Source organism: Colletotrichum scovillei (genome assembly GCF_011075155.1).
Source record: "Colletotrichum scovillei strain TJNH1 chromosome Unknown Contig00007, whole genome shotgun sequence".
NCBI classification, from domain to species: Eukaryota; Fungi; Ascomycota; class Sordariomycetes; order Glomerellales; family Glomerellaceae; genus Colletotrichum; species Colletotrichum scovillei.
The window spans coordinates 2105364-2132249 of record NW_023336265.1 but is presented as its reverse complement, the minus strand read 5'-3'; the positions used below and the strand labels follow the sequence as shown (position 1 = coordinate 2132249).

The following is a 26886-nucleotide window of genomic DNA, read 5'->3' as shown; positions in this document are numbered from 1 at the left end:
GGAACCATCTCAAGTCGGCGATCTGAGATCGGGCCGCGATGCTTTCGGTCTTCAAAGACCTCTCAGCTGACAAGCCCTCAGATGGCGGCGTCCCGATGGCTGGCTGATCTGTAAATGCCCAGCAGAGATTTGGGTTGTGATGTTTTATTGAACAAAAAGACACTTACGAGAGGTAATACTGTGACAGGTCTCATGTCTGTGCGGGGGTGATTCCGAGATCAACAAAAGCGGACAACCCGAGAGGCTGGGGCTGAAGCGAGGGTAGCATCCGGAAAGCTTAAGAAATGGGGACAGGGCGTTGTTAGCTCGATGTCGAGATAGGTGCTGTAAGTACATGTGGGAAATGAATGTGGAAGAAAGGCCGGACATGACCACAATTACTCCAAGAATCAACCGTCACGAATTTGGAGCTTCTTGTTATTGCTTTCTAACGGTGGTTTTCTGGGGAAGGAATGTAGGGAATCGCGAATGTAACACCGTTAGATTAGGAAATTCCGACTCTCTCTCACGAATCACTCTTTTGGGAATAATCGAGGGCTTTCGTCGCCGAATTGCCACAACACCACACGCCTCGAACTGGTGTTCCTCAAATATGGACTAGCCCCGTTTGTGGAAGTCAAAATTGCCAGCTGAGAGAGTGTCTCAGACGCCATGTTCGCATTCCCATCCCACCTGACTCCACACCTTAGCTTCCGTGATGATGTCGACGAGAACAGGGTAAGCCCCTGTGACGGCGCTAAGCCCACGAGGATGAGATTCGCCCGGTGCGTACGCTTCTGTCAAGCTGGATCCCTATAGATCAGACCGCACGGGAGCGATGCGCGAGGCTGCGGACTGCCACGGAAAGGTTTCACATTCACGAACTACACGCCTGCGCATTCCGTCCAATGACAAGGGGAAGTGACAGGTGTCAAATCGTCCACAATGTCTTAACGTTTCGTCCCGTTTGGGAGCTGTCAGGCCAGCCATGAACGTTATGAGAAACCTTGAGATTTCATCCGGCATAGTATTTGACTTTACTTTTCAAGGATGAAATGCAACTACAGTTTGGTTGTACACATGAAGAAAGTTGCAACTAGCTGGGAGCTCCCCTCCCTCAATACCAGATCGTCGTCGATTGTTTCCTTGACCTCATCATGATTGAGCGTCCCGTCTGTCCAAACTACGTCGAGGGTGACGTCCTCACTCCATAGTACGCAGCCTAATGCCCATCAATGACCATGACCGGTGCCGCAACCGAGACAAGTTCCTGCTGGATGCCCTCTGTGTCTGGAGAAGACTAACAGCCATGTGCGGGCGTGTGTACGCTAATTGCCGTTAGGTCCATCGACCTCGTTCCGGAGAGGAGTCCAGGCCTCGTAGCTTGGCATACTCACCCGGCGCCATGGGTCGTGTGGCGTCACCGGCTACAACCAGTTCTTGGAGACATAACCGCTTTGGGTTGGGCTTTTCTGTCTCATGGAGGTTGCGACGAATGCGGATTCGAGTGTCTGCGCAGCAAACGGGACACGCTCTCGAGAGCCATGTATCAGTTGCACACCCTCTTGTGAGGAGGGAAGCCTCCGTGAATCGAGAAGTTATAAAGGATACCACAGGAGAGATCGACATTCATTTCTCGTTATAAGGACAGACGTGTCTTAAAGAACCGAATTCTTCATCTTGAGCTCGGAAGCTCGCAATCACAGATTTCGCAACCAAAACCCATTTCTCCTGGATTACAGATCATCTTCTCGCAATGGTGAACACCAAAGTCGGTCGTCAGCTTTCAGGCGATAGCTCAAATGCTGCTGGCACGTTACCCATGCTCAACATTGCCAACACTACGAGGAACAACATTGTAGCTGTGCTCGGAGAGTTTGTCGGAACATTTCTCTTCCTTTTCTTCTCATTCGCCGGTACTCAAGTTGCCAACACGCCTCTTGGAGCACCAGGATCGGATCCCAACCTCCCATCCATTATCTTCATCGCGCTTTCATTCGGAGTCTCCCTCACTGCAAATGTGTGGGCATTCTACAGAGTTACGGGTGGGATGTTCAACCCTGTGGTAAGTGCTGAGAAGCTTCAACTTGCCATGTACGTGTAACTCACACGAGATCTTCATAGGTGACTCTCGCCCTCACAGTTTGTGGTGGCCTGCCACTACTGAGAGCTCTTCTCATCATGCCCACTCAAATCGTAGCCGGATTGTGTGCAGCCGGGGTTGCTTCCACAATGTTTCCTGGTCCCCTCTCCGTGACCACGGGACTGGGTGGTGGCACAAACACAGCCCAGGGCTTCTTCATCGAGGTCGTCTTGACCGCTCAGCTGGTGTTCGTCATTTTGATGTTGGCCGTTGAGAAGCATCGCTCTACGTTCCTTGCCCCTGTGGGTATTGGTCTGTCATTCTTCCTCGCCGAACTCACAGGTAAGCACGATCAACCCTATCTTCAGTCTAAGCACGGTAGATAATAACATCACGTTCCTCAGGCGTCTACTTCACTGGTGGTTCCCTCAACCCAGCTCGATCTTTCGGACCCGCTGCGGTCGATGGGATATTCCCCAGCTATCACTGGATATACTGGCTTGGTCCGATCGTTGGATCTCTGATTGCTTGTGGATTCTACCTCTTGCTGCGCAACCTTCGATACTATGAGTGCAACCCCGGCCAGGACGATGATGGCCACGAAACGAGCAGTGAGCGCAGCTTCAAACCCTGAGACAAGAACGAAGGCTTCCAGCGAACGATGATCCGTGTCGCAGCACCCCGCATCAGCTAGAAGTGGGTGATATCAAATCGAAAACAGGCGCAAAGGGCGTTAGGTGTTAGTCGTTATTCAATGTTACTGAGGTTGATTTAGTCTTACCGGAAGAAAAACGCGTTTCCGCACCATTCTGGGTCAGAAACCCCAAGATTGAAGCCTTGATGTGAGATGAGGCAGCCTAAGCTGCCATCAAAGTCTCCAGACCGTTGGAATTAAATGTCAAATTACAGTCATGGCACAAACTTGTAGGGAGCTCGCTGAATATTTGCCGGCAAATGTTTATGCTGCAAAGATGCCTTACATGGGTTAAATTTGTGTCTCACAAGATCATGATACTTGAAACTACCGAAGAAAGTTGAGTAGGGCGTTTTGATCGAAAATTAGATAATACACCTGGATACTAAAGCTTGAGCCATTCGATACTCGCTGCTGCGGTTGCTCAATCATAAGGATACATCGTGTGGTGATCAAAAAAAAGCGGACCAGGAAAGTGTTATCCTTAACGGCTCGAGGTTCTAGCCACGAGCAGCCCACTTACGATAACTTTCAATGCCGAGGTGAGAACTCTCCTTGGCTTGACAGAGGCAAAAGTGAATAGGAGCGTACATTTCCCAGTTTCCAGAAGCAGGAGAACGTGTGCCCCGGAAAGTGCTGAAGACCAAAGCTGTCGCCTAGAGAGTGAACTTGAAGCCAAATCACCAGCCACTGTCCAAATGCCTCAATTATGCCCAAGTTGTGGCGTAATTCGGTCCCAAACCAATCGTTCGTCAATGAGTTTGGCAAGGCTCATTCCTGTGGCGAATATTAGCATTGAAGTGGATTAAGTCATAATCACTCGCTGAGAGACGACTGGTCTTGTCGATCTCGACAGTTTCAAGCAGCTCCATGTTACGCAGCAACATGTACGTGGCCACTCACGGGTCAAACCACAATTCAGGGTCCTGTTCCAGAAGGAATTGGTGGAGTTGGACGGCGATCGGGGAAATTCATGTCAGATTCTGTGGCGCAGATTGGATGGCGAACCTGCAGGATGCCGATCAGATAGGGGTGACATGCCAGGGTCGACGGGATGGTGTCCTGGAGCACAGGGGTCAGCCGAATCCTTCGCCCCGATGCTGCTGTCAGTAAGGCTTACTGACAGTGGTTATGCCGAATCGAAGAACTTTCTCTTGTTTTCACTGCATAATCCTTTCCTTGCTTGCTTTTTGGCGGCTTGATTGAGTTTCATCGGTTCCTTAGGATGGCCCCATTGGACGGTCACCGATCCGACTCCGATTCGGTCGGTCAAGTCCGCAAATCTGGGGCCTTATGGCACATGACTTCTAAGCCATCTCACGAGCCAGATGCACTGCATTCTGAATATGTGACGGCTCTTACCAAATTACACGTGGCTGCGTCACCTGGATTATCCTCAATCATATCTGTATCGTAGACTGTCGAAGCAGTGCAGTGGCGAAACATGGCCAGGCCTGATTCCTCCGTACGGCTGTAAGAAGGAAAGGCCGAGAGAGGCGGTAGTCGTTTATCTGCCATTGACATTCAACGTCGTTTGCATTGCTCAACCTTGAGCTATTTGTCCAGACCACACGACTGTGTGCCATCATGGATCTCGACTTCGTCACATTGGTGGTCCATGCTTCAGGCACCGAAGTTGCGGCCTTCAGCCACCCACCGGGCGTGCTCTATTCTCCAGGAATGGCCATTTGTAGCCATTCGACCGAGAAGCTATGCTGAGGGCATCCATCGCGGAGTCTACGCCGCCTCTGCCGTAGCTTTTCTCCGGTAAACCCTTGGTTGCTTAAAGAGAGGCAGCCCCTGGCCCTAAGTTCTCAGCGACCCTCAAGAGCGCCTCTGTCTTCGGCAAAGACTTGACCCAAAATGGAACCGGCAACTCCTAGGCATATGCGTATCCTCATAACAAAAGGCTAGTGCCTACTCTGAGTCCAGGTTTGAGGCCACCGTTCGAGCCGCATGATAATCGTGCGTTTGAAGCCAGGCTCACGTCAGTCAGGCATCCCACTTCAAACCATTTCATATCAAAGCAAGCAGGTCGTTATATACCATAGATCCTATCTCGATCGATACTATATAAACCTCGCGGACGGAAACACATAAGACAGTGTTCAAGATCATTCTGGCAAGTCCCACAAAGCATACGCACATACCCAAGCTGCTACGGCCCGCTTCAAGTACGTCTCCCAACTCTCTTAGCCTTTAGGTTCATCCAAAATCTGATCCCGAGCTCAAACAAAGAATCTGGCTGGCTGCCGCACTGGCTGAAAGACTCGACGCTATCAGAGCCAACTTGCGAAATGGCTTTCCCTGCGGGACTACCACTCCGAAAGTTAGATCACAATTTCAACAATGCTGAGGGAAGTATTTTGTCTTTTGATCAAATGCGGAGCCTGACCATGGCAAATCCTCTTTGGCGAGAGTTCATCAACAATCGTTTAGCCCTCGAACGTCGTTATGGGCAGCTTCTGCACTTGTACGAAGAAATGTTTTCGTAAGTTGTGGCTCGTCAAGACATCCGAGTTGCTCTGACGTAAATCATCGCAGGAACTACTTTGGTGGTTTCATGCCAATCCACTACGGGACCTTGACCAGCAGCACCATGGATCCCGAAACTGTGGTCAAAATAATTCTGACGATTGCAGAAATTTCGATGTCTGAATCTTCAGAATCATCTGAGAGCCCCTTCACAGATGAGGACGATACTCTGAAGAGATTGGGTTGGGAGGATATACAAGCAAAGCAGTCTTGCTGGGCACTTTTATCTGATACGTACGCCGCAGCAACAACCGTGTCAACTAGAACACCAGGAGTAAGAGCTCACTTAATCCTACTAAATGTTCCATCATTGACGTATTTGCTAAGCACAAATCTTCACTGAAATATTCGGACTCTCCAAAGCCCTATGGAAGCAACCCTGTCCTGCTTCACATAGATGGTGTTTCTGATGACGAACTTTGTGATCAACTATTCGTCGCCAGAGAAGCGGGGTGCATCGGCATTGTTATTGAGCTCGTGGAAACCCAGTTCAATGGGAGAGTCTTGGAACCCAGTCTTCTCAGCCGGCTGAGCGCCATGTGCGCGGAGTACCAATTACTGTTAGCAGTAGATGAAACTCTGACTGCCATACGTTGCGGTGCACCCTTTTGCTTCCAACGGGAGGAGTACTTCGATGTGATCTCCCCCGATCTCGTGTTTTTTGGCAAGGCTACTGGCTCCCAGGGAATTGCCATCAGCTTTGATGGGCAATTTGTCAAAAAGTTTGGGCTCTCGGGGACTTCACGCGGTCGGGCTGTTCGTAAGTGGCAAAACAACTTCCAGAAGCCCCTGCCGACTGCAGACCTGATTCAGGCCATGGCTACAATTGAGATTGCAGTTCAGGGGAACTTTGTGATGTTGAGTAGAATCATCGGACAGGCCATCCGCGACTTTGTCCTCGAACAGGCAGCAGAACGAGGACACGAGGTGACTCCTCCTGAAATTCTTGGAGGGCTAGAGAGCCTAATCTTTGTAAGGAAGGACATTGCTGGAGAGATGCTGGTCATGGGCGCGAAAACGGCTGGTTCGTGGATACCTTGGGTTAAGTGGCTCCCCAGGCTTGAGAAAGATATGACGAGAAGCGAGGTGCTCGAAGAAATCATTGGTAGGAGTAGCAGATCAGCTCGCGAGGAGCTCTCAAATTTGTTGACGAAGCGAGGATCTAAGCCGACTTGGTGTTTCTGGTGTGGAAACCGAACCACAGCGAAGAAAGACGATTGGTGTCGAAGGTGTTGCATTGGCATGTGCGAGGGGGAGGTGTGTGGGCGTCACTTCTTCCGGCATCATTGTGTTTAAGAACAAGTCACCTCAAGAAGTAGGGTTAACTAGGATCACTATGTTCCTCTTCCTTCTTTAATCGATGGAGAAGATCGAATGAAAGAGGGACATTGCACGACAAATGAATCTGCTTGCTTCTAGTACTTAAGTGCCTTGGTTAGGCGCCCACTGCTCACAGCAATAGGACTTACACCGATAGACGTACTCTCCACATCAGCTCAATTTCAACAAGGCCTCCCCCTCAAGACTAAGCTCATAAGATCTAATAGATCTACTCGCCTTGTATCCTCGCTTCATCTGCAGAATCGCCAAAAAGGAGAGATTACGATGAAAGGAAGATGGGATGGACAGGTTGTCACAAGCAGTGGAAAGCTTAAAGTGTGTTATGTAAGCAGCGCGAACTCCGATCCAACCCATTTCCGATTAGCGAATCGTTCACAATGACGTATGATCTGCCTCAAGGCGTGTCGCATGACCTCGATGTCGATTGCGGGGTTGAAATGACAAACTTGACTAATAACTTCGGTAGCTTTGGACGCTCTCTTTGGTTTTCCCTGAAGAACTCAAGTAATTGGTAGTCTGCCATCTCATGGTGTAGCATCAAACTCTAATTCGGATGCTACGATGCCTTATTCAGACGATCTTCCACGGACAAGAACCCCTCTGCTGGGCAACAATGGCCAGTCGGAGGCAGCAGCTAGAATAGTGTGTTTCCAAAGTCTAATGAATGGAAGCTTTGACAGATAGATGTTCGTGAGCTAATAATAAGGGACAGCGATCAACTTCACGCAGTGTTAAAAATCAGAGTAGCAGGGCGGTGTCTTTCATCGTCCACATCTTCCGGGGTGGTCTCTTCTCTCCACCAACCTTGACATACGACCCACTACTCTTGCTCCTGAACCATGACGACCAGGACGAAAGAAACAGACTCACTGAGAAATGGAAGGACAACAAGCTGCAAGAGCTTAACTTCGTAGGCGTGGTAGTAAGTTGAGCTCTTGTCTATAGTCCAATGCGCAGTCCTACATGTTTTACGGCAGTTGTGACTTGTGTCCACATACGCCGGGCTAACATATATACAGTCCGCTCTGCTCGCAAATGTTCTCACATCGACCGGTTCATGGCCGAATCTTCTGCCCCCTGAAACGACCACTCCCTGGCCTGTACGGACCTGCTGGTTCTGCGGCATCGCTTTCGCCCTTGCCAGCGTGTTGACAGCGGCAGACCAGACCATTCGGCTCCATAGAATGGCCGGACATAGGGATGGCTTGGTTCTCATCAGACAGTCTCTGCGCACCCAAGATCGGGTCTTGATTGGCACTGAGTGGAAGTACCGCCCTCGCAAAATGCAAGTCTACGCCTGGCAGTTGTCAGTTCTGTTCCTGGCAGGCGCGGTTCTCTGCATGATCTCAGGGATGATCTTCTTGGTTTGGAGCGCTGTTGCCGAAGATATTGGCAGAGGAAAGGGGTTTGATGACAACGGCAAGGTACTTAGCATCCAGGAGCCACTGTTTTGTGTTTCATTCGCACTAACATGTATCAGGTTGCCGTCATATTTACCTCATTTGCGTTGATCACAGCTATTATCTTTGCACTTGGCCAAACGACTCTTTACTACCCGGTACCAAAGGGAGGTGACATCGAAGATAGTGACTGAGACACACTCAAATATTTATCATCCAGATACAATGATACTTGGATCGACTTGGTGCGGTTCAAAGCATCATCGAAGACCACATGTATGTAGCTTACATTGTAATACTCCACTACATACTCAGCTTCAATCAACACAGATAAGGCACAACTCGGATGATTCTGTCGCTGAACTACCTTGCTACGTTGGAAGCATCTATGAGAGACCTCCCTCAAGCTAGTTGCCACCATGATCGTTGGCCAAAGGCTTCTGTCCCGCGACAGAATGGTAAAACACATATGAGTGGGTTGATGTGTCCAAGAGGTCTTTCCGTACGTCAACTAGAAAGATTTCGACTTCTTCGGATTTCCAACCCAAACCTCTGGTCAAAGGACCAATCGTGACTGCATGCACACCATCGTAAAGAACAGCCTGACAGTATGCCCCAATCATTGCAAGCTCTTCGTCGATTGGCCAATCACCAACCGGGACTTTCTGCACGTCCTCAACTTGATTTATGAAGCCAGCGTCGAGTAGGCGTTGGGGATTGGTGTCTGCAACGTCGGCCTCAATGCCAAACTTTCCAAGACCTTCCCATACCAGATCCATCATTTTGATTAGAGAATAGCCCGGCCGCATTGTCCCATCATCGCAGTTGAAATTCCATTTCATCTCCTGAATCTCGATCCAGCCGCCTGGCTTTAGAACTCTACGAGATTTAGAATATTTCACATGTTTGTGTGATTTTACTCACCTATATGCTTGTGCAAGGAGTTTATCCCAATCTTGAATGGCTGCGCCCATGTTCCGTACGTGGATATAATCCACAGACTCAGTCGGATACAGCCACTCGGCTTCAGCATCGTCAACTACGAACGAAACATTAACCGGGACGTATGCGGGTTGAATCGGGCTGAGGTCAATGCCCGTGACCTCCGCGTCTGGATATTCATCACCCACTACCGTGTGTCAAGGCGATTAGTGAGTCTTGTTCGAGACAGAGGTGTCAACAAAATAACTTACTGTCTATAGCCCATATGCCAGTGCCGGTGCCAATGTCTAGAATAGTCCGAGGATCTTGAAGTGGCGCGCTATGCAGCGCCCCGCCACAAAGAGTCACTACCATTGAATGCTTCATATCTTCGCGTTCTTGCTCGGCGTCATCGTTTGGGAAGACATATCTGCCCTCTTTGAACTTGTGGTAACGTCTCTTGTTTTCGAAGCTGTAGTCCCGAATCGAGGATGCGAGCGAGTAAGATGGTAGTATGTTGCTTGAGGCAGAGGCAGTCCAGTACCCGTCCCCTTCACCGCTTGCCCCGTCTTGAGTTGTGACCATTGCTTCGGGTGGAAGTGGCAAGGACCCTTCTGGCGATAGATGATCGGCCCATGATGGAGGGGCTTGGTGGTTCCATTGATCGGCCATAGTTTGTTACTGCGAGGTGTGTTATCGAGGCATTCGGTGACTCTTTGGAGATTCGGGGAGATGGTGTGCAGTTTAAAAAGGTCCCGCTCCGCCAACGTGAGAGAGACAGGGATGAGCCAAAGCAGATTCAACAAAGGCAGCCAACAACGTTGGCGGTTTATCACCCCAATTAGACTTGGCAACGACACAGAACAAGGCATCCTCGGATGGAAATTCCGCCGGGACTAGGGTGCCATCATCCACATTTCACTCTCTTACGTCGAATCATGTTTCGCATCACACGATGCAATTGTTTGCTTCCTTTGACTTATCACCAACTCGATCTAGTTCCCAACATTCGGTTGATTGCGCTCCGGGGTAACTCGCATTGAAAACTCGCATTCGCTCGTTCTGTTGCAATGCTTCCCAGCTTCCTACTGAACCGCGCGTGAGAAAGTCACAGGAATGAGACGGTGCAGCGACTTTTAGTGCGTCAAGCGCCGTGAGGAATACCCTTGCCGTGCGTGCTCCGCCTGAGAAGACACAGCAGTTTACAGCCTTGAAGTCAATGGCCCTCCGTTCCATCCTCGAACTTTCGAAGGACTTTGATGTTTTCTTGAAATTTGGACAATGGTATCATTCTTGACTACATCTTGAAACTCAATAACTCTTCTACAAGTAGATATAGCAGAACGGGTTTCCTCCAAGCGTATTGAGTAGGTCGCTGATTGGGCGATTGGGCGCGTTTGGCTCCTGGATGACCAAGTCATCGAGACGAGCATCACGGCTTGGGGGCGTGTTTAGGATCGTGATTGTTCCGGCAATGTTGAAGGCCTCTCCGAGATGAAGCGCCTGCCACAGCCAGTAAACTCGGTCGACCATCGCGTGGTGAAGAAAGAAAGTCGGGTCATTAGTCGACGAGAACAGGTCAGAAGCTTCACCGTTCACAATGAAGTGTCCGGAAGTGTGTGTACCTGCTTATTGTTAGGAACTCTGCTTACTTAAGTGGGTTGACGAAAGCTTACCCAGAAAGCCATCACCAAAGCGGCCCTGGAGTTCGTTCTGGAACGTCAAAATGTTCTCTGCCGCAGCGCCCACGGTGAGGTTCAACACATTCTCAGGAGTCATCCAATGCTGGGATGTCCAAGCGCTGATATCTCTGGAGAGACAACGAGGATTATAGGCCAGAGGTCCGCCGGGATTGACTGCCAGACCGTCGATGCCAGGGCTGACAGGGCCAAGATGAACGGTCATGCTTGAGCAATGAGTCAGTCTCGTGTTCTTTCTTTTGGTCCAGAAGGAGGCTTACTTGGCGAAAGGGCCGCTTGTGACACAACCACCTCCCTCACCAGAGGGGATGTAGACACCACCACCCGACGTGCTGCCGTTGTGATATTTAAAGGCACCATTGTCACTCATGCTAGTCTCGCTGCCATCAAACATTGGCGCCTTGGAAGGATCCTCTCGGTAGGAAAGCCAGTTCCAGTACTAGTACACACATCGTCAGCCGCTGTAATTCCAAGTGCCATCCAATCCTATCTACTCACCGGTTGATAACCATTGTAACCACATTCCTGCCTCAAAGCATTCTCGTAGGCCCACGTGAAGTAACGATGCCATGTGAGGAAATTGCCGGTCCCGTGGATGCTCAAGGTCTGGTTGATATGAACAGCAACAAAGTCGTCATATCGGCTGCGAGCGCCGGGAGCGAAATCCGTAAGCTTGGAAGGCTTCGTCAACAAGCAATTGACGGCGCTGGTGTAAGCCTTCTTTTCAGACCCGGAGAGCGAGTTCCTGTTGATGTTATCAGTGAATGGACCTTGGTTTTGGTTGGACATTTACGTACCAGTCCCGGCGAACACGCGCGTTGAACAGGGTGCATGAGTCTCTCTTGCCAAAAGTACCGTCTCCCTCGGCCGCCTGAAGAGCTTCGATAGCCTGAGCCTGGACCTCTGACAATTCGTCGCCTTCAGAAGCGAGAGCAGTCGCTCCGTAGAGACTCAGCGCCGCGAAGAGGTTGAGGATACGCATTGCGATGCGTTCGGCGGCTTTCCTGGCGTAGGGAGCTGGGGTGCTAAGTTTCGTGAAATTGAGAGCACTAGGCAATCGGAGAGAACAAGCAACAGCGATGAATACCGTGGCAATCGTTATTTATCTTCAATTCCAGTGCCGACAGGCAGCCTTCTGTTATCCATGTCAAAATAGCGCCGGCGGGGTTAGATGACAACGGCACGCTTCCGAGAAGTTCTGAAGAGGCACATCGGCCGGGAGGCGAAAAAGTCGACAGGCCTGATGCCCAGACGGTATTGATTAAATGGTGGATGTGTTAAATCCAATATGAAGAAGCGTCTTTAACCCTGACCATGTCCGCATGGTGGACAAATCGTTGGTTGGCTGTTGTGGACCTTTTCCGAGGTCGTGACATGCTGCACTTCAAATGAACCGGCGTGGATCGAACTAGAACCCCAGACATGCTGGTAACAGCGTTGCATTGCTGGTCAGCGCTAATGACAGCAGGTAAGCGACAGTGTCGACTAACTCATAATAGTATCGGCTGAATCATGAACGGCCCCTCCTCTTTCGAGTCTTTCCCTTCTCAAATGGCCATTCTCAACTTCGAGTTTCCAAAACTCTATTGTTAATATTATGCCAAGTTTACTGCCGTGCGATTCTGCTCCGATACTTCGGGGTTTCAAATGGGGCCCCGGCATCGGGGCCGGCTCGGACAAGTTTCTGCATCGGGTGTATACGATGATCCAACGACCTTGGCATCCCACAACGCTGCGTTCCACCCTTGTCCATCTCATGCCGGAACCATGACTAGTCTCGCTGTCTCAGAGCCGACTTAACCGACATTTTCGAAAAGGTGAATGGGGTCAGCGGAGAGTCAAAGTCTATCAACTACCTTATCTTGTTTCGTAATGACTTCCCTCGAGTAAATACTAGCTACTTCATTGTGTTGTTTTAAAGTAGAATGTGAAGAAAAGGGGCGTCTGCATTCCGATGCCTACCTTTAAGCTACAGCAAGCTTGATCCGGCTTAAAACTCCTTTCTAAGTCAGCCATCCGGCAGTGTCCTTGTGCGCTCCATTGCTTGCTGCCAAAATAGTCTCCCTCGCCTGGCAAGGATCTTCTGGCATTTTTGAACAACAAAGAGACATTCTCGAATACCCCAAGAGTTATGATACTTGAGTCAATGCATGGAGTCGATTCTTTCCTTGCCATCCTCAGTGACATGTAACATTGCAGCGTGTAGCCGCGTTGAAGTCCCCAACTCTCTGTCTTTTTTACCTGGAATCTGAAAGTTCCGTTGCTTTCCCTGTTTCTATGCCATTCGATCAATATGACATCTTCTGACACAATGCCAAACCTATATCTGTGACAGAGACCATCTTTGGAAATAGGTAGCTCAAGATTCGCAAACTTTCTACGTTGGTGGCGGACCTCTGACGTAATAGCTCAAGATGAGACACTTGAGGTGGAAAAAGAGATTCACGTAACTGTTATAGGATGATGTTGGAAAGAATGGATCTAGGTGCTTGCGGGAGACACAAACATGTAGTGTGAAATGGACTTAAACTCACGGGATGAGGATCATTGCAGGCATAGGCATGTTTCTTGGCTTTCAGACACTCGTGCGGTGCTTTTATTGTTCTGATATATCAATGCATTGCGCTTTTAGAGGCTCCAGCGTCTTGGTAACCTCGATCTCGTTCTCATCTGCTTTTCAACGCGCGGATTGAATTCACCCGCGCATGCAGCCCAACAGAGCATATAACACATATATTTCCGAACCTTCGAGTCATTCGCGTCTTCTTTCCGCTTGTGCTCATGAGTGCTGTGCTGTGTAAGTCAAAGGAACATCAGAAGGTGTCTGATTGGCGATATCGTTGGCGATTTGCAAGATGATGGATGAGGTGATGGGGGTATCGCTCGGAACCCAACCGAGTACTACTGGTAAACGCTCGTTTCCTATTCATTCTTAGCACCTGGGCGATGGATAATGACTTCCACTACCTTATTGAGAGGAAAAGTAAGTCTTACTGAAAAAGTATTCGAGAAACGCTCTGTTGGCCACCGGCTTGCTCGGAGAGCCCCATACAGCCAACATCAAGGATGCTTCGCCCAAGAACAAAGGTGCGGATGATTCGGGAAGAGTGAATATTGGATTAATACGACTCATAGCTAGAGCGTGTCTTGCACGGGCGTTGGCCATGGCGGCTGTGCTTATCGTTGTTGCATCACCAAAGTAGGCAACGAAACCGTCGAAAGTCGCCTTGTCGAATCGATTCGACGGGTCGAAGTACATGTCTCGGCGTGATAGACTGCCATCGTGTTCAATGACGTTGTGCCGGTTCAGCATATCTAGATCGATGAACTAGACAGTAAGTGAGATTGATCAGTACAAGTTCCATGAAATATCTTATGTCATAAATATAAGTATGTCGCCTCACATTTGCGTTTGGTATTGAGTTCAACTTCAGTGCTGGCGTGAAGGCAGCCGTTGCTAAGTCTTCTCCAATATTCATCGCATCTTTAAGACCTTTTATGACGACATCGAGAGTGATATTGCGGCCGTCGTGAGGTAGAAAGCCATGGTTGGCGAGAGTATTTAGCGTCGGGCAGGGCGCGCGTACTAGGCAGCTTGTCAGCAAGGAAGACTTAACGCAGATGGATTAAGCTTGACTAACAGTCTCCAGGACCTGGTGGTGTCCACGTGAAATGATTAGGCTTTAGCTGGCATGCTGCATCTAAGCCTGGCGCTGAAGTTGATGGTGGTAGAATTGACTGGAACGGGCACCCGCTGCCGGCGCCAGGAAAAGTTGGAAGTGCATATGCAATAGGCATTGAGCCAAGTATCATCAAAGAAAATTGCATCTTTTGCAACTTTTCTGGTGTCACCCAACGGGACAGGAGTTGAAATAATTTGCACTGATTGGAGTGGACGTTTCACACAGGTGTATGTAAAGGCTTCATCAGCATACAGAAGGATGAGAAACTGCAGTTTATCATATGAGCTTCAAGTCCAATTTTTCGAGGGTTCAGGATATTTAATATACAAACAGCGATTGGATAGCGAGGACTTTCCGCTCTTTCCGTTCGTGCTAACATTGATGGATAGCTAATGTTAGTCGTGAGTCCGTTGCAACGGCTCTCTTCCGAGGCCCTTGTTCAAATGTCGATCTTCAACGTTAGTCCATTTTGTGGCTTGAACCCCTGATTTCTATGGTCTCTTACATGAACTACTTTCCCGGATCCTTCACGAGCCGCAGTTCGCGCCTGGCTTAGCGGCTCGTTGGGTTCCTGAGGTCATAGCTTCTTGCAGATTGAAGTCTGCAAGCTCATCGTCGGCTTCGCAAAGTTTTGGAATTATTCCAACGGGGTCTTTGTTTTCCCCGATTACTATTTCCGCAGTCTCATTTCGCGTTGGCCTTGAGTCAACATTGACGCGCAGTCCTTATCTCATGACAAAGCAGTCGCCAAGATCGGAGGACGGCAGTCTTAGCGCATCGATCTCCAACTCAATCTGAATGATGCTACCTTGAGAAACTCAACCTTATTCTCGCAAGCCTGAAGGCACATTTGGGTCGATTCAAGTTCTACCTCGCAGTAGCTTACCTGTGACACCAAACTCAATTGGTACTCCTAGATGAGTTCGCACCTGATGGAGAACTAACATGCTTTCCGACATGATGTTCTCCAACGCAGTGACTAATCCGCATTCAGACGTTGTGGCATCTAGGAAGAAAACACACGGAAGCTTTCGACGATACAAGCTATCGAAATGTGGATGAGTGGCGAATCATGTAAGCCGAATAGTTGATGTTCGTTTATTTATTTCACGTGATGCTAACTTGGTGCGGCACACTCCAATATCAGATGGCAGATGGCCCGAACTTGTATCCCCACACCCCGAGGACGACGGTTAATCCTGTACTATTTGCCAAGCAATTGTTCACTGTCTGTGCATTGACAAGCCGCGTTTAGCCATGCTGCCATTTCCACAAGGATATCCAGTCGGGGTTTCTTCATCAAGCTCGCGAGAGAAGTAGTAATAACATAGTAGCAAGGCTTTGTTGTGAACACAAGACCTTTCCAGTATCGATATGGTCAGGTCCCAAAGGTTCATTCACGAGATCACGTGTGTCAACGTAAGGTATGGTCTCCCACAATGAGGAATGAATCATGGAAAATCGTGGCTGGAACTTTGTGTCATTGCCATTGGCGTATCGGCGGCTCAACCTCATTGGGTTGCAATGCCAAGAAGTTCCACGGCGTAACCGAGCTGCGCAATCGCATTGGCGCGTACGGCCGTTCCTGGATCAGGCAGGTCGCGATAGAGTCGTAATGGAGCAGAAGAAAATATTGGCTCTGGGCTTCCTCATTAAGTCTTACGTCCCCGCGTTTCTGGGGAGCCTAGTACGCGTCGAGGTTAATTGACAGTGGCGCCGGTCGGTGAGCTACTGCCAACATCACCAGCTTCCTTATCTATCGTCTTGGCGATGATCACGCGAGCGAAGAGATGCATGCGTCGCTTCCAGCTCGTTGGTTGAGGGAAGTCTAAAAGGCCAACAAGCCGCTGCTTTCCGCCCTGCTTATTGGGAACATCTCCTCGCTCGCCCACTCGCAGGTTTTTGTTTCTAGCCACCACAAGGCAACTTCAAATCTTGTGCAAGACCCCGCCGGTCGTGTAGCAACAGTTCACAAGATGAAGACGGCCGCTCTCGCATTGGCTCTGCCGGCGCTAGTCAGCGCCGTCAAGTGCAAGCCGTACGTCGAGTCCGAGAAGCTCCAGGAGCTCATCAACATCGAGGACCTCCTCGCCGGGTCCCAGAAGCTCCAGGATATTGCGGATGCCCACGAGGGAAACCGCGCCTTCGGCGGTGGCGGCCACAACGCGACCGTAGACTGGCTTGTCGAGGAGCTTGAGAAGCTCGACTACTACGACGTCTACAAGCAGCCCTTCACCGAGGCTTTCGCCGGTGCCAAGGCGACCCTCTCCGTCGCAGGTGATGCCATTGACGCCCGCCCTCTGACGTACACACCTGGCGGAACCCTAACCGGCGCTACCTTGGTCAACGTCGCCAACCTTGGATGCGAGGCGTCGGACTACCCTGCCGAAGTCTCTGGTGCTGTTGCGCTCGTGTCGAGAGGCACTTGCAACTTTGCGGTCAAGGCCACTCTCGCCAAGTCTGCAGGCGCTGTCGGTGCCATCATCTACAACAACGACGTTGGCGCGCTTTCAGGAACCCTCGGTGCGGCTTCGGATGGTTACGCCCCGACTGTGGGAATTACCCGTGAGGAGGGTCAGACCCTTGTTGCCTCTCTTGCAGCTGGTCAAGCGCTGACTCTTGATCTCAATGTTATCTCCATTATCGAGAACCGTGTCAACTATAACGTCATTGCGGAGACGAGGGGCGGAGACCATGACAATGTTCTCATGATCGGAGGCCACTCCGATTCTGTTTTTGCTGGCCCTGGTATTAAGTAAGTTGACATCACTATGAGATACGTTCGGAAAGACGAACTGACTAATATTCTCTTCCAGCGACGATGGCTCCGGCACCGTTGGTGTTCTCACTGTCGCCAAGGCCCTTACCCAGTTCACCACCAAGAACGCCGTTCGACTTGGATTTTGGGGCGCGGAAGAATACGGCAAGCTCGGCTCCTACTTCTATGTGAAGTCGCTCAACAGCTCTGAGGAGGAAATCTCAAAGATCCGAGCATACCTCAATTTCGACATGATCGCCAGCCCCAACCCCAAGCTCGCCATCTATGATGGTGACGGCAGTGCCTTCAACTTCACTGGCCCCGCCGGTTCTGATGTCATTGAGAAGGACTTTGAGGAGTTCTTTGAGTCCAAGGGCCTGGGCCACGTACCCACGGAATTCAACGGCCGCTCTGACTACGCCGGGTTCATCGAGAACGGCATCCCGTCTGGTGGACTTTTCACTGGCGCAGAGGGCCTCAAGACGGAGGCCGAGGCCGCGCTGTTTGGTGGCGAGGTCGGTGTTGCCTACGATGTTAACTACCACTTGATCGGCGACGATATCACCAACCTGGACAACGATGCTTACCTTGTCAACACCAAGGCCATCGCCCACAGTGTCGCCAAATATTCCATGAGCTGGGAAACCCTTCCTGCTGTTGAGTTGAAGAAGCGCAGATGGGCTGCAGACACGGCCCAGCACCTCAAGCGTGCTGCTGAGTTGACCGGTCATTCCCACGACGGGCCCTGCGGTGGCGGCTCCCACTTCTAAGGGAGAAGCACCCAAGTGACTGACTCCTACGAGGGGGTAAGACTCCAACCATGGATACCTAGCCTACCCTCGGTTTAAAAATAGACGAGAAATGAATGGATGACAGACTTCATGTTATTTGCGCTCCCTTTGCGTGACCGTATGCAATGTGATACTGCTACAGGCTTGCCAGGATCCTAGTAAACCGAATCCTTCGCCTGTCAGCATCGCACGACACTTTGCGAGCTCTATTCTTCAATTAGGCAGTTCTTTCGACCAATCAGATTACCCAGACTTCCCGTCCTTTCTAGAGTAAGTGATAAATGGTACTTTTGTGGTACTTTTGCACAACCAACTCTAGTCATCGCTTTATACATGTTCAGAAGAAGTCCAAAGTCCGTAGATATAGACAATCGTGGTAAGGCTTAATGAGCTTTGATTATGATGTCGGAGGGTGCCTCCATATCCGCGACAAGACAGGCGAGTCTGGCCTTTTGCATATCTCGGCTATCGCAAAAAGGTCATGTGGACACCATCTTCCAGCTGTTGGAACTTATCATGCAGCTGTCGAGCAACCCACTCGAGAATCTTAACGCATGGCGTCGTTTTTGTATGCCCCATCTTCTCAGGCAACAACTTACTGTCTCCTAAACGAGATAGCCTCACTCAATCAGCCCAAGACATGACTGCATCATCGTGATCTTACTAACGGAGGCGGAGCAGTGTGGCACAGACTTGGCCGAGGTCTAGGCAAGGAGCAATTGAGAAGTATGATCGCACCGGATAAGCAGACTCATCACATTCCTACACCAATCATAACCTCGAATTGGCAACACCCTTCAGCGTCGATGCCTATGGCTGGGTCTACGGCCGGATGTCAGCCGCCCCCCTTGTTTTCTGTTGGGGGCCGCTTCTCCCCAAGAAACCCTAGAAACGCCGTTGGTTGACCCCTGGAACGGGCGCGAACCCTGGCTTTCCAGTCCCCAAAGAAGTTTAAGGACATCTCCGCTGACAAGGAACTGGAACACCGGGCAGGCTCGCATTCCGTCTTCTTCGCCGGGCATCTCCAGCCGATGATGGCGAGGCCAAATCCTTCAGCGTTGGCAGCACTGCAGCAGGCTGTAGGGCGACCTATGAGGGTCGGGCTTGGCACCTAGTGCAACACCGGTCGCCACGGACTTGTGCAGGGTGCGGCGAACGCGACCACTTCCGCGATCTCACCGGTCAATGTTGTGGGGGCCGAGTCTGAATCTTGTTTCCACTTTAGTTCAGGCAACCCTTGAGTCCTTGATGAGAAACCGGATCATGACCTGTTGCTGCATGTCTCAACTTGATGGCTCATGGCAACTTGCATAGGGCTGCAGCGGCTGTGTCGTATTGCTACCCAGGTTATGAGAGTCGACGGTAAGTATCTTGGTACTGCGTGCTTCGTGACTGCGCCTCCTACGCCTCAACCCTCCAGTCTCTTCGTTTATGTACCTCACACTCGAGAACTCTGAGAGAAGTTCAGTCATGTAGCAATATATAAGAGGCTCTCTTCTCTTTGTTTCGTCGTGTTCTGTCTTCATTAGCATCCAATAACCACCAAGTACCTCGGTCTATCACTCCCTTGAGCTCCTGTATTACAACAGGATCCAGCTTGAAAACTTTCACTGTCTCTTGATATCAACATTCACACCTGAAACGGCGAGCTTTCTGGCTTTGATCAAGGTTCTTACCTCATATCCTTTTTCCAAAATGAAACAAGAGACGATTTTGCCGACTCATGGGCTTATGCCCAATAGCCCTCCTGCTCGGCGCCCAGTTGGACGTGTCCTCTTGGTAGCCCTCTTCACCAGCATCTTGGTCCTATCCTTCCTCAAGGGCGAGACTATCTTATCAGCAGTAAGTCCATCTTCAGAGTTCTACTAGCTTCTATCATCCTTAAAGGTTGGTATTTCCATGACACTAACTCTATGGTTCCATCAGATCACCAAAAACACTGAGAGCTGCGAGCGCAGAGCTCATGGAGCAACAAGTATCGCGGCGCTTCGCGTCCGAGATATTAGTCTCCTACAAGGAGACACTGCTGTCTCTACAGATGGTCGCTCTGGATACAACCGTCGTGATGACTCTGCTATTACCACCGACGGTCGTTCTGGCTACAACCGCCGTGACGAAGAGGCGACTGTCAGCACTGACGGACGTTCCGGATATAACCGCCGTGATGAAGATCAAGTCATGACTACAGACGGTCGGTCTGGCTACGATAAGCGCGAAGAAAACGCGGCTATTACGACAGATGGTAGATCTGGGTATAATCGGCGCAACGCCGAGGAGACGTCTGATTTGACCACGGATGGTCGTTCTGGGTACAACCGCCGTGAACAAGATGCCGCTATTACTACAGACGGACGATCTGGATACAACAGGCGCGAAGAGGCTCTTGACTCTACAACCGATGGCCGATCCGGATACATCCGTCGCGAACAGGCTACTGATGCCACTACTGATGGAAGGTCAGGATATAATAAGCGGGAGGAAGCCTCTGCTATCACAACTGATGGCCGCTCGGGGTATAACCGTCGCGAAGAAGCCTCAGACGCCACCACTGATGGACGTTCCGGGTACAACAAGCGCGAAGACGCCTCTGCTATCGGCACTGATGGGCGCTCAGGATACAATCGCCGAGAGAATGACGCTTCAGCCACGACTGACGGACGATCTGGCTACAACAAGCGCGAAGAGGCCCTTGACGCTACAACAGATGGTCGATCTGGTTACAATCGTCGTGAGGAGACAGATGGCCGCTCAGGATACAACAGTGTGGAAGACGGTCGCTCCGGGTACAATCGTCGCGAAGAGGGCTCGGACGCTACAACAGATGGACGATCGGGGTACAACGGTGTAGAAGACAGAGCTTCTGGAGTCGGTCGTCGCGAGGAGGTCGCTGGTGCCTCCACTGATGGACGGTCTGGATACAACAAGCGGGAAGAGACTGATGGCCGGTCTGGCTACAACAGTGTTGAAGACGGGCGCTCCGGATATAACAAGCGTGAGGAAAGCTCTGCTATCGGTACCGATGGACGCTCAGGTTATAACAGGCGTGACGAAGCCTCTGACATCACTACCGATGGACGCTCTGGGTACAACCGCGCAGTCTAAGTCCGAAGGAATACGATACCCTGTGAATACATTACGCCTTAGATCTAGATTTTAGATACATTGAGCTCAAGCTCCGCCGTCAAATATAAATGCTAGTCGTTACTTAGACTCAGATTGACGAAAAATTCCATTCTCAATTTCATTGCACGACTTCTTTTGATGGACCCTTATATTTCGTCAGATCCCTCTTTTTAAAGACCGTAGGATTGCCTACTCACGCACACCCATGTCACAAACGCGTCAGAAAAGGTAGGCCCCAATGCAGGTAGGAAGATCCTAAGTAAGGTAGGCCACCCGGACATTCAGTGTAACACGACCGGACTCCCCCATATGTAGTACCTTACATAAACGATGGCTTTGATACTTTCAGGATCAGTCATGCTGAAAGTCTGGCTATGTGAAGAGTATTATGCAGATCCTCCGGTCTTGCGCGGCCTTCATGTAGTCTCTGAGTGCTAGCCGATGCCAAACATGGAACAACATGGTAGCTCTTAAACCTACTCATGGAGCTACACTCGGCTAAGAGCCGCGCTCGCAAAGTCACTTGAGGAGTATGATTGGAGCATACTTGGTCAGAAGCCACATCATACCGCCTGCGGTGGATCTGCTCTTACTCAGAGGTCCATGTGGATATTACTGTTTTCATTCCGAACAAGCTGGTTAACCAATCTGCCATGAGCAAAGTCTGCAGTCCTCTCACGCTCGTCAACCAAAGCGGCCCTTCTGCCACCAACCCCCCTGAGCCTCATCGCCGGCCTTGACCTCTGTGACGGTACTCTTGGCCTTCCTCAGCGGATCGACCTGGTTCACAATAAACTCATCCATGTATCGTCCGCCCGCTCCTCCTCCCTGATTGATGTTCTCTTGCCGAAGACTTGCTTCGCTGCCGACCCGCGACCTCCGATCCGGCTCCATCTCCATGTCGTCCTCGAGTTCCACGCTCTCCAGTCTCCGAACTTCTCTCGTGACTTCAACCTCCTTGGTGACAAAGATACCGGGGAATCGTTGCCGCAGTACTGGCCAGAAAATCGGGACGCTGCTGGCAACCATGGCCAGATCGACTTCGACGGCGGACAGGACGATGCTGAGAGGACCGTACCACATGGGGTCTAATGTCGGACGAGTGGCGGATCGGTGTTGAATGATGGAGTATACTCGGACGACTGAGACACCGTTGACTCTATAAACTGTGTTAGCGCTCTTGGGAACCCTGAGAGTGATAGTCCGCTATTGGGGAGGACGAGGGGCAAAACGCACGCAATGCCAATGACCAGCAGCGCAAGCAGTCTAAGCTTCGACTTAAGCGACTGTTGGGGCCTGAAGTAGAGCGGAACCGGGATGGCGAGAACAAGAACGTCCAAGGCAAAGTTGACCGAAGAGTGACTCTCATATGTTCCCGAGAATATATCAGAATTGAGCGAGCCGTACGCCCAGCGTGTGGCCGGGATGGTCCAGTTCCAATATGCTGCGACTGGCACGCAGGGAACCCATCCCAGAAACGAGTAGGCGGTGGCCCATAAGCTGACAAAGATGATCAGGTAGATGCAGAGCGATCGAAGAAAGGACGGTCGGTCGAAGATGCGGAGGTATTGAAAGAGGAGAGAGATTTTGATAAAGGCGGTCGACATTTGGTAAGATGCGTTTGCAACGTAGAAGGTCTAAGGCGAGGGGGTTCTTGGTTAGCAGGTCGTCATCATAGGCGACTACCGGCGGGTTGACTTCGTACTCGGAGGTAATTCTGGACTTCTGTCGCAGAGAGGGTATAGATATGTCTTCCCATCCCATATTTGGTAGCTGTTGACCAAAGGATTAGTTTCACAAAGGCAAGAAAGGGATATTTGGTGGGGTCCTACCGACACAAATTCCAACAGATCCAGTTGTTGTGGTTAACTGTGTTAGAATCCTCATGTGAGACATTGTTCGTCATCGATTGAGTATACAGAGGGTTACACACCAACGACAATATCACGAAGCAATCATCCCATCCTAATGACTGAACCAACTTGGCCCGCACGTACATCCGGAAGGCGACACACATCCATGAGAAGATCTAGGCAACGTCGTTAGTCACATTGCTGGTATGTTTTTGAACAAGTAGGAGCTTACCGCGAAAGCAATCACCACGCCTAGGATAGTTGGAGTCTTGTTCACCAAGGGCGTAGGCTCGCCTGAGTTGTCGGCAGTTCCATACAATGCATGAATTGTTGCTCCGTCCATGGTGATCACCACGGACCCAGACCAGACATTAGCTTAGGTTGAGGTTTAACGTGGAAAGGGGGCTAGACCACCGCCTAGCCAAAGGCAAGTCAAGACGTCAAAATGAAAACGAATGAGATGTCAGAATCGAAGCAAGCTCCATTCATGTCTCTCGAGATTGTGGGAGGAAGAGGAAAAAGAAAGATAGACGCCGGGTCCCAAAAACGAGATCGACTCTAGAACGATCTGACCTGTTCCACGGCCGTGGTAATATATTCTGCTCACAGGAATGAGAAAACGGGCCTGGGCCATCGTTTCTTCGTCGTGCCCACTTTGACATATGCCGAATGCACAGATAAGACCGGGGAAGGCAAGGCGTAGACTTGGAAAAGGGTCCTGTCTCTCATGTTCCCTTCTACTCCACAGTCGAAACCATGCCCCCTTTTCCCACTACGCCAGGAAGATTGCAACAACAAAGGCTCGCACAACTGTTTTTGGCGGGCGAAGAAAGCTGGACAAGCATCATGTTCGCTGTGTAGCTCTCAAGCCCCGGCGGCCCACGACGCCGTGCTGATCTCTCTGTCTGGTCCTGCTTGAAGGCGTCCGTGCGAATACAACCCCAACCCTCCCCCTGGTTGAACTAGTTCCCACCAGGGAGCGACGTTCGCAAACCGCCTCTTCGAGTGGTCTCTCCCATGTCCCCGGTCGTCGTCCGAATGAGTCTTCAAGGGCCAGAGAAACAGTTGGCCCCGGCAGGCAGGTGGAGGCTGTAAGTCCCGGATCATTCCAAAATCCAGTCTTCACAATCTGCAGGAGCTTGGACAGCCACGTTGTCACCATCCCACACCTTTTCCTTTGCACCAAAGCTGCAGACTAGTTCCCCTTCTGGAGTACGATCGACCCTGTGCAAGCATTGCATCCAGGTCCAGAAACCTGGTCTCACATGCAACTAAGACATGCAGAGCGCGTCTGCGAGGCGCCTAACCTCGAAACAGCGAAACATGGCAAGACATCCCACGAGGCACGTCTTTTTTCCCGATGCGCCACGGATTTGCCGCCGGGGAAAGAGAAGAATACTGGAGCAAAGCCTGTGATCGGTGACACGCGCATCTACAACACTGAAGCCTGGAAAGGAGAGTGGGAGGAAAAGGAAAAAGAGGAGATTGCAACCCCACGATCTCAAGATTCCGCGTTGTTGAAGTGAGAGGCGTTAACACCCCGGTTCCTTGCTCTGCGACGAGAGCTCGAGTCAGTGTAGCGCACATCATTGGGGGCGACCCGTGTGTTTCAGCGAGTTTTTGCGCCGTAAGCTTTTTTCTTTTCTTAAACACTGACTGGCGATTTACAGGAGGAATTAAGAACTAAAGAAGCGCTTCGTGTGACGATTGTGACAACACCCCGTACTAAGGTATGTGACAAAGCCAAGATGCCATCGGGTCGTCCAAACTCGTCAGTGAGGCAATAATGGTGTCCTGTCAAGCCAAGAAACTCCAAGTCGCATTATCCAATGCATCCCAATCCTCAATCACTCGCCATTCACCACGAGGTTGCGTTCGCATCGGCTACTATCTTGTCTGCTCGATCGCAGCGAGTCAAGCCACCCGACACGGGTATAATTCTCGGTTTAAATGTCTTCAATAGTGGCATAGATATTCTGCCTCACTATATCCATAAGCCACCATCACTGGCTTCAAATGGCCTATAATTGCGCCGTCTTAAGACCGAAAGCAAGATCTCAGCCGGCTATCGCGGACGCATCCCAGGTCATCCGGTTTGAAAAAGGAAGCCGCATCGCCGCACCATGCCGTGGTGTAGCGATTCAGATCATGACAAGTGACGTCCTCAGGTGATTGGCAGTTTCCAGTGAGGTGATATTGGGACACAGACCTCGATCCAAATCACCCACGTGGGCCCTGATGCTGGTTTCGCGTTGCAATGGGGGCGATGCGAAGGAGGGGAAGATTTGCCGGTTGATACGGAAGAGGTAGATTCAAGTTCTTGGAGCTTTGAAGCTATGGTGAGCCTTCAATGCTTCAACCTTAGTGGTTGAGTTCCAATTCCCGATTTTCGAAGTGAAGCTATCGCTGTCACCAGCTGACTTAAACATGTGTCAGTGAAAACTAGGTAGTTTCGCAACGTCTGAGAGCTAATTGTTGTCGACAAGCAGCATTGTTCGATGGACTAGCAATGCCAGTAGCCACTCATGTTGAAACGGAGGAATTGGATGGGGCTGAAGTGTGAGCTATCCTGATTGCCGCCGCAATCTCAAGACTTGGCGTGTTGGTCCCCGCCGTAAATCAGACCAATATCGAGGTCCCCGGTCTGCTCGGACATCATTCAAATCAGATAATCAGACTGCTCATTGAAGTCCCTCAAAAAGATGCATGATCCGAATCGCAGCGTGTCGTACCTGATATAGCGAGCCTACTTGTCTGGTGGTGACGACCAATTCACGAATCATTGCAGTATTGAGCCCATGTTATGTGCAAACTGGGCTTAAATTGGAGCAGTAATTCTCCGAGCGTCTGACTCAAGTAACAGTGGATAAAACTCTCCCTGACAGCTGTCAACGCAGGTTTGTCGCAAATTGCAATCAAAAATTCTAGGTGCTTACGCCATGTAGAGCACCGGGCCGGCGGGAAAAGAATCAAATCGTGTCTCTGATGACGAGATCGTGCCCGTGCCAAACGTTCACCAAAAAAAGCGAGGCGGCTAATTTGAGAGAACAAAACAACGAAACAAATTTGCCGAGCCCGCCAAGTGGGAGAATCGAAACACAAAAACAGCATCAGCCCTCTGAAGGCTATCTAGCTTAAGTTTAAAAGCACGTTGTTAGACGCGAACTGTGCCATGCAAAGGAAGCTACGAGACAAAAGAGTCTAGCTTCTTTCAAAGAAGCTTTGGCGAGAAAGAGGTCAACGGCAGGCAACTCTGTTGGATGTTCCAGTCTTGTGCAACCCGAGCCGAATCATTGCGGAAAGTGGGCGACATGGGCGATCATGGGACATGACAAGAACGTCTTGCTACCTTTCAAGAGTTGGGATTTCCCCTGGATACAAATTACAAACTCCCGCGGAATGGAGGATGGGTACGTCTAATCATTCCAAGCCTCCAAGGTACGGAGTATGGGTGCTGTATCAGTGGAGTTGGCGAAAACTTGAGTATGCGCCCCTGCGTTGGCCAACTCCACTGCGTGGTGGGGATTGCCCGGCTGAAGATCGTTGATGCGAGACATGAAAGGCGGGAAGTATGGCTCGACCGCTCGAGAGATCCTGACTTTGAACGAAACAACATGTCAGTCTTAGGCATCGAGCTAGTGTCGCTCTCTGTCCGCAGAGTCTAGACGTACGTCGTGGTTCCGGACATCCCACCGCGAAACGTGAAATCGGAGCACCGGCTCCCACTGAGAAACTCCCGATGAACTACATACGCGCCCGCTGCAGAAGCAAGAAATCGGAACCTTGCGCCGGTTTATCGGGAGTTGGACCCCTGCGGATAGTGCCCGAAGCGCCGTGCAACAGGACGAGGCAAAGACAGACTTCCACTGAATCAAAGATACTCACAGCCTCCATTCCGAAGCCGTCTTCCGGATTGGACAGGGCCTCCGATTGCCTTTCCTCAGTGCCGTGCCGTGTAACCTTTCCTCTCAAACTCAGTCAGGAGCTTTGGTCGCGAGGGCTTTGAATATTCTGCTCACCTCGTG

General features: G+C 50.6%; 9 protein-coding genes across 9 annotated transcripts; 5 read left to right on the top strand and 4 right to left on the bottom strand.

Moving 5' to 3' along the window:
- Nucleotides 1-1735: 1735 nt before the first annotated feature.
- Nucleotides 1736-2696, top strand: HER10_EVM0005900 (MIP family channel protein; the record flags this gene model as incomplete). The annotated part of the gene is made up of 3 exons (XM_035475502.1): nt 1736-2044; nt 2104-2404; nt 2467-2696. 3 exons carry the CDS (start codon nt 1736-1738, stop codon nt 2694-2696), a joined length of 840 nt encoding a protein of 279 aa, XP_035331501.1.
- A 2357-nt stretch (nt 2697-5053) lies between these two features.
- Nucleotides 5054-6648, top strand: HER10_EVM0003601 (uncharacterized protein; the record flags this gene model as incomplete). Its single annotated transcript, XM_035473272.1, has 4 exons — nt 5054-5247; nt 5301-5565; nt 5655-6436; nt 6501-6648. 4 exons carry the CDS (start codon nt 5054-5056, stop codon nt 6646-6648), a joined length of 1389 nt encoding a protein of 462 aa, XP_035331362.1.
- A 430-nt stretch (nt 6649-7078) lies between these two features.
- HER10_EVM0004107 (uncharacterized protein) lies at nt 7079-8369 on the top strand. Its single transcript, XM_035473760.1, has 4 exons — nt 7079-7274; nt 7345-7554; nt 7652-8056; nt 8113-8369. Exons 1-4 carry the CDS (start codon nt 7194-7196, stop codon nt 8224-8226), a joined length of 810 nt encoding a protein of 269 aa, XP_035331394.1. The 5' UTR covers nt 7079-7193; the 3' UTR covers nt 8227-8369.
- A 70-nt stretch (nt 8370-8439) lies between these two features.
- Nucleotides 8440-9625, bottom strand: HER10_EVM0002964 (methyltransferase domain-containing protein; the record flags this gene model as incomplete). The annotated part of the gene is made up of 3 exons (XM_035472655.1): nt 8440-8911; nt 8957-9161; nt 9226-9625. 3 exons carry the CDS (start codon nt 9623-9625, stop codon nt 8440-8442), a joined length of 1077 nt encoding a protein of 358 aa, XP_035331315.1.
- A 651-nt stretch (nt 9626-10276) lies between these two features.
- Nucleotides 10277-11635, bottom strand: HER10_EVM0007635 (uncharacterized protein; the record flags this gene model as incomplete). The annotated part of the gene is made up of 5 exons (XM_035477187.1): nt 10277-10578; nt 10630-10859; nt 10914-11092; nt 11152-11398; nt 11451-11635. 5 exons carry the CDS (start codon nt 11633-11635, stop codon nt 10277-10279), a joined length of 1143 nt encoding a protein of 380 aa, XP_035331608.1.
- Nucleotides 11636-13432: 1797 nt separating this feature from the next.
- Nucleotides 13433-14481, bottom strand: HER10_EVM0005747 (uncharacterized protein; the record flags this gene model as incomplete). Its single annotated transcript, XM_035475351.1, has 4 exons — nt 13433-13575; nt 13648-13981; nt 14058-14239; nt 14295-14481. 4 exons carry the CDS (start codon nt 14479-14481, stop codon nt 13433-13435), a joined length of 846 nt encoding a protein of 281 aa, XP_035331493.1.
- Nucleotides 14482-16152: 1671 nt separating this feature from the next.
- Nucleotides 16153-17977, top strand: HER10_EVM0001156 (peptidase family M28). The gene is made up of 2 exons (XM_035470912.1): nt 16153-17091; nt 17153-17977. Exons 1-2 carry the CDS (start codon nt 16313-16315, stop codon nt 17862-17864), a joined length of 1491 nt encoding a protein of 496 aa, XP_035331200.1. The 5' UTR covers nt 16153-16312; the 3' UTR covers nt 17865-17977.
- Nucleotides 17978-19417: 1440 nt separating this feature from the next.
- On the top strand, nt 19418-20987 carry HER10_EVM0003239 (uncharacterized protein; the record flags this gene model as incomplete). The annotated part of the gene is made up of 2 exons (XM_035472923.1): nt 19418-19727; nt 19812-20987. Exons 1-2 carry the CDS (start codon nt 19581-19583, stop codon nt 20985-20987), a joined length of 1323 nt encoding a protein of 440 aa, XP_035331339.1. The 5' UTR covers nt 19418-19580.
- A 705-nt stretch (nt 20988-21692) lies between these two features.
- HER10_EVM0004175 (uncharacterized protein) lies at nt 21693-23204 on the bottom strand (the record flags this gene model as incomplete). Its single annotated transcript, XM_035473827.1, has 6 exons — nt 21693-22167; nt 22245-22645; nt 22714-22781; nt 22841-22877; nt 22942-23037; nt 23094-23204. The coding sequence occupies 6 exons, from the start codon at nt 23202-23204 to the stop codon at nt 21693-21695; spliced, it is 1188 nt and encodes a 395-aa protein (XP_035331397.1).
- Nucleotides 23205-26886: the final 3682 nt, after the last annotated feature.

What these genes read in the sequence shown, in the direction of transcription:
- HER10_EVM0004107 (XM_035473760.1), top strand. Translation starts at nt 7,194, where the DNA reads ATGCCTTATTCAGACGATCTTCCACGGACAAGAACCCCTCTGCTGGGC. An exon ending in CGGAGGCAGCAGCTAGAATA is followed by an intron (nt 7,275 to 7,344) that starts GTGTGTTTCCAA and finishes AATAAGGGACAG; the next exon opens with CGATCAACTTCACGCAGTGT. An exon ending in GGTTTGATGACAACGGCAAG is followed by an intron (nt 8,057 to 8,112) that starts GTACTTAGCATC and finishes AACATGTATCAG; the next exon opens with GTTGCCGTCATATTTACCTC.
- HER10_EVM0001156 (XM_035470912.1), top strand. Translation starts at nt 16,313, where the DNA reads ATGAAGACGGCCGCTCTCGCATTGGCTCTGCCGGCGCTAGTCAGCGCC. An exon ending in TTTGCTGGCCCTGGTATTAA is followed by an intron (nt 17,092 to 17,152) that starts GTAAGTTGACAT and finishes ATTCTCTTCCAG; the next exon opens with CGACGATGGCTCCGGCACCG.